General features: G+C 54.3%; 1 protein-coding gene across 2 annotated transcripts; it reads right to left on the reverse strand.

Moving 5' to 3' along the window:
- Positions 1–556: 556 nt before the first annotated feature.
- NUDT18 (nudix hydrolase 18) lies at positions 557–4,200 on the reverse strand. Of its 2 annotated transcripts, none has more exons than XM_027549830.1 (3): positions 3,741–4,200; positions 2,573–2,852; positions 557–2,270 (listed from the first exon to the last, which is right to left on the reverse strand). In XM_027549830.1, exons 1-3 carry the CDS (start codon positions 3,900–3,902, stop codon positions 1,675–1,677), a joined length of 1,038 nt encoding a protein of 345 aa, XP_027405631.1. In that variant the 5' UTR covers positions 3,903–4,200; the 3' UTR covers positions 557–1,674. The 2 variants fall into 2 exon arrangements, with proteins under 2 accessions (XP_027405631.1, XP_027405632.1); XM_027549831.1 differs by having other exon boundaries at positions 2,639–2,852; positions 3,741–4,133.
- Between the last annotated feature and the right edge of the window lie 3,753 nt (positions 4,201–7,953).

Consider the following 7,953-nt stretch of genomic DNA (forward strand, 5'->3'; position numbering starts at 1 on the left):
CCTGAGTGCGTGGAGATCCTCTGGGGAGGAGGGTCACCAAGAGTCCTCAAGGCAAGGCAAGAGGGAGGGCTGATCAGTGGCTTTCACCTCCTGGCATGTTCCAGTCACTTGGGCTGCTTTTAAAAATACCGATGCCCCGGTCCCACCCTCTTATCAGTTAATCAGATCTCTGAGGGCGCACCCATAGTTGTTCTTTTAAGGCTCTCCAGGTGATTCTAGTGGGCACCTGGGGTTGAAAGTGCAAGAGTTAGGTGCTCAGTCGTGTCTGACTCTTTCTGACCCCATGGACTGTACCCCGTCAGGCTCCTCTGTCCATGGGATTCTCCAGGCAAGAATACTGGAGTGGATTGCCATTCCCTTCTCTAAGAGATCTTCCCGACCCAGGGATCGAATCCAGGTTTCCTGCATTGCAAGTGGATTCTTTACTGTCTGAGCCACCAGGGAAGGGTTGAAAACTACTATTAATAATAGGCTAAATAATGGAAGTAAAAGTCACTGTCCAGTGTGCTTACAGACCGGTGGGTCCCTCAGACACTAAGAGAAGGGATCCAGGATAAAAGGGTTTGATTCCTTCATTTGGAAGACAGTCTTTGGAGGGAACAAGGGTTCCTAGCACAGCTCTAGAGGTCAGAAAAACAAGATGGCAGCCCAGTGAGGCAGGGCAGGGGGCTTCTGAGGTTGTCTTGGTCCTTGGGCGTCAGAGTGGAGTTACTTCAGAAGGGAAACCCAGCCAAGTATTTTCCCTGCTCAGAACCAAAACTGTACATCCAGTGATGCGTGTATAGCAGTCAGTACATATTCCTTCATTTCCTTTGGTTTTCCCTTAAACTTCAGTAAAGTTCTTTAAAAAAAAAAAAAAATTCCTACCATGATTCAGCTGAGCTAAGGGGAATGAAGAGAGGGTTTTGGTCTGGCTTTGGGCTGGAGTTGTACCAGGGCAGAGGCAGGAATGAGCCTGGGGGCGGAGTGACTCTGATCCCTCAGAGAAGCTCAAGGAGAAAAGAGACGGGCAGCTCTCACAGCTCCTCGCCCACCTGAAGTTTCTGGGCGTCTCACTGCTCAGACTCTGGAGGGGATGTGCCCACATCCCACCTGGCAGGCCTGAGCCAAGCTGTGGTGGACAAAGGAAGTCTGCCAGCCGGTCACCTGGTGTCTGGGAAGGCCTGTGTGGTTTACATGGGATGAGCGGAGGAGCTTCTCTTGATAGCAGCTCCCCCTTCCAGCTCAAGTCTGACCCACAGAAACATAGGTGGGAATGCAAAGTTAGTAACACCTATTTACTCAGCCAGGGACCCACTCCCTTGGAATGACCTCCCCCACATCCATTCCATGTTCTAAGTGCCTAGCATCTGGCAAAGGCACAGAAAATGAGGAGATGCCACCTCAGGTCCCGAAGGTCCTCACGTCCCCTTAGGGAGTCCTGCCCTCATCAGAACTTCAGGGCAACTGGGTCCCCAAGCTCTGGACTCCTTGTTCAGTTGAAGGCACTGTCCCTTTGGGTGCTGTGCAGGGACCTGCTCCGTGGTGACAAGAGAGGGCAGTTCCCCTGGGAACCAGGAGAACTGCCCAGGTCCCCATGCAAGATCTCTGACTGCCACGCCCCTGCCCCGCTCCAAAGCAAAAACTTCCTCCGGAAGCAGGAATTCCCCACTCCAGCCCACTGACGGCCTCCTCCTATCTGTTGATTGGGACGACAGACGAGTCCCGAAGCCTCTGTAAAAGCTGGTTTTGCAGGTCTTCCTCCACCACCTTCCACCAAAAAAAGTTCTCACCCCGAACCTTTGGGGGCTCATTTTGGAGGCCTGGATTCCGAAAAGCCACGGTGACCAGCACATTCATGCAGATACCATCCGTTAGGTCTTTGCCCAGATGTTGCAGTCCAAGCAACCCCTGGGTCTCTACTGCCAAGTGGTGCAGGCTCAGACACTCCTGTAGCAGCCGCAGGACGGCCATCTTGATGCCGCCCCTCTGCTCCATGGGAGTGAAGCCACAGGCTGTGACAGGCAAGTGAGGCGTCCCCACTGTGCCCACCAACACCCACACTGTCTGGACGTTGGTGAAAGTGGCCACGAGCCGCTGGCAGACCAGACTGCAGGGAAGCTCTTGGGGAAGGAGGAGAGGGTGCCTGGCTCGCTGGCGATACTGGGCAGCGAGGTCGACCAGATGAAGAATGTCCTGGGCCCGCAGTGGGGTAGGCAGTGAGGTTCGTGGGTACCAGCCAGCCTGTAGGGACTCTGCATCTGCTTCCTTGGAAGTCTTGAGAATTCCACCTGGGGGAGATGCAGGGGATGTGCTCAGTTGTGTCCAACTCTGCAACTCCACAGACTGTAGCCCACCAGGCTCCTCTGTCCATGGGATTTCCCAAACAAGAATACTGGAGTGGGTTGCCATTTCCTTCTCCAGGGGACAGGGAGCGAGAAAAGGTCTATGTTGAATGAAGTGCTGGGCCTGGTAGAATAAAGGGCTACCCAGGGTTCCAGCTGTGACCCAGCGGGGAGGCCCAGGATCAAGTGTTCAGTCTGGAATCTGGAGATGCCAGGGTTATACTAGCCAGACAAGGGGCTCATCTCACCTGAGTACAAGCCGGGGGACCGGTGTCTACTGCCCTCAGCCCACGCTGCCACCTGCTGGGCCATACCTGTGGGGCGGGTGAGGAATGCGAAGCGGATCCAGGAGGGGCCCCGCTCCTCCACAGACAGCAACGTCAGAGGCTCACACTGCAGCCCAGCCTCCTCCTTCACCTCCCGCTGCAGCGCCTCCACAATGGTCTCCCCAGGCTCCATCCGCCCCGCAGGAAGGTACCACGACCCACGGCACTCCTTCTTGGCCTCCTGGACCAGTAGCACCTCATCCTGAGGAGGAGAGAAAGGGTCCTCGCCCACCATAGCTGGGATGGGAGCTCCAGGCGGGCAGCAGAGCCAGCAGCCTTCACTTGCTCTGGGTTCAGCTCCAATCTCAGATATAATTGCTCAATACCCACATCCCAGGGGCCACCCTAAAATTGCTGAATTCTCCAGGGGACTGGCCCTGGGTTTGGGGACTGCAGCGGTCTCTGCAGTTCATCTTTCTCTGCATTCAAGTTTCCATTTTAGAAAAGGGTTAAGAATCCTGGGAGCTGCTTCAGGGGCTGGAGATTAGGCCTCCAGGGAGGGTTACACTGATTCGCGTCTGCACAAGTCACAATATATCTCTCACCTCCCCTCATGGTTTATAAACTCCTTGTGGCCTGTCTAGGCTTTGAAACACACCCCAAACAACTCCTACCTATGGCTCTGACCCCTTCTAGCTGATGTTACCGCACCATGTACAGGGATCAACACCAATCAGAGCAACAAACAGGGGGTCAGAGGCCTGGGTGTAAGCAAAAGTTGTGCACTTACTGCCCATGGGGCCCAGGGGAGGCCTCTGAAGCACTGGACTGGTTTTTAAGCCCACTCTGTGGCGGGCACCGCGCTAGCTTCCGGGGAGAATGGAAGAAGAGTAAGACAGCCTCCCCTCAAGAAACTGAGGCCTGGTGGGGTTAAACAGGTTCGTGAACCTCAGTTTCCTCCCATGTACGTTGGGAGGATCGCAGGGCTGCGCTGCGCAAGACTCAGATGTTAAGTGTGAAAGTGCTTTGCAAAACTGGGAAGAGCCACACACCAGGAGGCTGTGGCTGTTGCCGGTACGTCCTCTGTTCCCTACCGGGGCTGGCTGCGAGCCCGAGACCTGGGCGGTGGGCCCGACGGGCGGACGCTCACCTGCTCGTTGAGAAACACGGCCAGCACCACGTAGCAGACATTCCTCCGCAGCCGCACCGGCGCCGGCGGCTCCCCAGCCGGCCCCGAATCATAGTTCTGCACGAGCAGCCCCCGGCCCCCCAGCACGGCCGTCAGCGCCCCTCTCAGGCCTTCCGAAGCCATAAGGTCTTCCGAGAAGCGGCGGGCCGGGAACCGCAGATCTGCCGGGCCGGGTGGGATGTACGTGGGTGACAGTGGGGCCCGTCGGCCTCGCCCCCTCCCCCTGAGGACTCGGGTCGGGTGCACTCGCGAACACGGAAGAGCCCGGCGTGTTGTGGACGCTGATAGGCTGCGCGTCACAGCGGCCGGCTCGGATTGGCTGGCGCGCAAAGGTCACGGTGGGGGCGGAGCCAGTCCATAAGGGGGCTAGGCGCCCAGCCCTGGCGGTGCGGACGCCCCACCGCGTCTGCCGTTGCATCGGTTCCTCCCCTTTCCCGGCATCTCAGGCCGCCCGCATAGCTAATTCCTCCAGCGCGCAGTTGTCTGCACGGGTTCCGACGGTGACGTCACCTGCCCGCAGGCTGCGGAGTGGCGCAGCAGCCAGCGACGGTGACATCACAAACCCGAAGACGTCACCGGGCCCGCGGCGTGGACCCAGTGTCCAGCACTTGTAAACAAACCACGGCATTGCCCTAAATGACACTTCCCAAATAACCTTATTTCTCTACTGAGAAAGTACTGGCTGTCACGTGGCAGGGAGGACAAGAGCTCCTGCCTTGGAGGAGATTCTGATCTAGTTGGAAAGGTGGACGTAGACAAATAATGGAAAGCCAGCTGACTTATAAGGCGAGTTACAAGACTGGTTCAAAAAACTGGTTCGGGCATGAGATGCTGCAGGCGCTCAGAGGAGGGAGGTTGCAGAGCTGGGATGGTCAAGGTGTGCCTGGCCATAGAGGCAGAACTTGGGGCAGAGATCAGTGCGCCTAGCCGTCATCAACCTTGTCTCGGTCCCCAGTCCGCTGCATGTCCTAAGCAGAGTCAGGTCCCTCTCCCCTTCAGGGGATGGGTACTGCTCCTTCAACTTTGTTGTTACCGCCCCCTACCCCCGCCACCACCACGTTGGTGGGGTTCTGGGCTGTTGAGAGTAGGGTGTGGGTTGATTTCAGGAGCTCCTTCTCCCCCAGCCTGACCTTTCCTCCTTTAACCTCTTCTCAGGACAGGAAGGCAAAAGCTGAAACCAGACAAGTCTGAGCTCCTCAGTCCCAGTGAGGGCTCCTTTTTCCCTCCTCCTGGCTTTGGTTATGTCTCTTTTTGTGGAGACAGTAGCTTGGTGGAGCTAAGCATTGGACTTGGAGTTGGATGCCCAGCCATTGCTCCCTGGTTGATTCTGTGCCCTAATAGTGCCAGGGACTTGTTTGTGGGTCCGTTTTGTGGGCCTGTTTCCTTATCTTTCTTGTTGTCATTCAGTTGCTAAGTCATGTTCGACTCTTTGTGAGACACGGACTACAGCACGCCAGGCTTCCCTGTCCTTTACCATCTCCCAGAGTTTGCTCAAACTCATGTCCGTTGAGTTGGTGATGCCATCCAACCATCTCATCCTGTCGTCTCCTCCTCCTGCCCTCAATCTTTCCTAGAATCAGGGTCTTTTCCAGTGAGTTGTCTCTTCACATCAGGTGGCCAAAGTATTGGAGTTTCAGCTTCAGCATCAGTCCTTCCAATAAATGTTCAGTGTTGATTTCCTTTAGGATTGACTGGTTTGATCTCCTTGCTGTCCAAGGGCTTTTCAGAAGTCCTCCAATACCACAATTTGAAAGCATCAGTTCTTTGGCATTCAGCTTTTTTTATGGTCTAACTCTCACATCCATACAGGACTACTGGAAAAACCATAGATTTGACTGTATGGACCTTTGTTGGCAAAGTGATGTCTCTGTTGTTTTCTACAATAAGCTGCTAACAGCTCTTCCTTCCCAGGACTGCCGGGAAGGTGAGCCATCATGAGAGGAACTCTGTGGACTGTCCAGTGTGGGTCACCACCACTAAGCAACCCAGCAACGCTCCAGGCTGAGCTCTCCTGGCCACAGCATTTGTGGCTACCAAACAAAGGCTCACTTTTATGAAATGTGCCTACAGGGCCACCATGAACTAGACCTTAGTCTAGGGAATTCCAGCCACACCAGATAAGCCTCCTTAGGCCCTTCTCAAATACTAAACTGACTGCAAGGTCCCTGGAGGCAGGGCACTGGATTAAGCTATGGGTTATCCCTGGGGGAGCTGCAATCTTGTGAGGCACTTGTGAACGCTGCCACCCCCACCCCATCCAAGACCTCGAACGTTCCAAACAACTGAATTCACAGGGCTGAAATCAGGCTCCCAGGACTGCAAAGCAACTTTTCCACATATTTGCCGGGCACACATGCATGTATGTGTGTGTGTGTTTAGACCTTTATTTTCACGTCTGTGAAATGGGGACAGCATTCATCCCAGACTCCCTTCTGCCTCCCAGGGATGATTTGAGAGAGAGTGAGATCATGTCTGGGCAGGGCTCTGAAAGCCTCAGAGGCGGCCTAAGATAAACACCAGACAGCCTAACTGCCTGGAAGAGCAAAGGCTGTGGCAAACCGCGGCTCCACTCTCCCCATTATCACTGGGCAAAGCGTTCCTCGCCAGTTGAGTGGACCTAATCACCCCTGTGATGGGAAGCACATGAGAGAAACTTGAAAACCAGCTATAAACAGTGAAGGGCCCCATGGGTGGAAGGTCCTAGAGGGGGTTGTGCTGTGCCATGCTAAGCCATGTCAGTCATGTCCGACTCTTTTTGCGACTCCATGGACTGTAACCCGCCAGGCTCCTCTGTCCATGAGATTCTCCAGATAAGAATACTGGAGTGTGTTGCCATGTCCTCCAGCAGGGTATTTTCCTGACCCAGGGATAGAACCCGCCTCTCTTATGTCTCCTGCATTGGCAGGAGGGTTCTTTACCAGGCCTTCAGAGATGCTGAGAAGGACAACAGAAAGTGACTGTCTCCAGGTGTCAGAGGGCACACACCAGATGGAGATAGGAGAGGCCCCAAGGCAGAGCTGGAAAAGCTGAGGGAGGGAGAGGGGCTGAGATAGAAGCCTCTAGAACCTGAAACCAAGGTAGGGCTCCATCAAGTGTGCTCTGCGTCCTCCATTCCCACAGAGGCTAGAGCACTGGCTTGTGTGGGTGGCTGCATGCAGCCCAGTGGACAGAAGTGGCTGAACTGGTTGGCCCTGCGGTGCAGTGCTTCCAGTGCCCACAGGAGCCAGGCTTGGGCCAGCCATTTCAGGGCCTGTGGACACGCATGTGCATGTGAGCACGTGTGCAGAAAGACAGTGTAGGCAACCTCAGAGTTGGGCGGGGAAAGCAAGGTGGGGTAAGGGTGTCTGTAAAGTTAGTTCTTTTAAGGAGCAGCAGCCCTGGCCCTGGACAAAGCAGGAAGAGTGAGGAGGGCAGCAGGCAAAGGCACTGGGACGAGGAGGCCCAACTTCAACCTGTGCCTTGCCACTAGCTTCCTGAGTGACCTTGAGGGAGCCACATCTACCCTCCAGGCCACCTGTAAGGAAGATGGGTGGATCCTCAAACAGAAAATTGGTGAAAGCCCAATAAAGTCTGTTGCTTAGTTAATAGAGTTGTATCAGTATCAATTTCTTATATTTTGATCACTGTACCCTGGGTACATGGGCTTCCCAGGTGGTGCTAGTGGTAAAGAACCCACCTGCCAATGTAGGAGATGTTAAGAGACAAGGGTTCGATCCCTGGGTTGGGAAGAATCCCTGGAGGAGGACATGGCAACCCACTCCAGTATTATGCCTAGAGAGAGGAGCCTGGCAGGCTACCATTCATAGGGTTGCAAAGAGGTGGACACGACTGAAGCAATTTAGTACCACCACCACCATGGTTATTTAAGATGTTACCATGAGAGGAAGCTAGATGAAGGCTAACTGGGAACTTTCTGTAGTATCTCTGTGACTCAACTGGAAACCTCAAATCATTTCAAAATTAAAAGTCTAAAAGGAAAAAAAAAGAAGAGACTTATCACCTTCACTGCCTAGGGCTTGGCTTCAGTCTTTGTTGGGGATCTAAGATCCCACAAGCCACAGAATACAGCGCCCCCCCCCTAAAAAAAAAAAGCCTAAAAAATGTATTTGATAAGACAAAAGAGAAAGGCAGAGTTGGATATGTACATTCTGACGTCACTTCCAGCTCTGAGGTT

This window comes from Bos indicus x Bos taurus, chromosome 8 (assembly GCF_003369695.1).
Source record: "Bos indicus x Bos taurus breed Angus x Brahman F1 hybrid chromosome 8, Bos_hybrid_MaternalHap_v2.0, whole genome shotgun sequence".
NCBI classification, from domain to species: Eukaryota; Metazoa; Chordata; class Mammalia; order Artiodactyla; family Bovidae; genus Bos; species Bos indicus x Bos taurus.

Bases quoted from the DNA above. Each gene is read 5' to 3' on its own strand.
- NUDT18 (XM_027549830.1), bottom strand. From the start codon at position 3,902: ATGGCTTCGGAAGGCCTGAGAGGGGCGCTGACGGCCGTGCTGGGGGGC. The intron at 2,853-3,740 runs GTGAGCGTCCGC...TCTCCTCCTCAG, and splicing joins CCGTGTTTCTCAACGAGCAG to GATGAGGTGCTACTGGTCCA. The intron at 2,271-2,572 runs GTGAGATGAGCC...CATCTCCCCCAG, and splicing joins GTCCCCCGGCTTGTACTCAG to GTGGAATTCTCAAGACTTCC.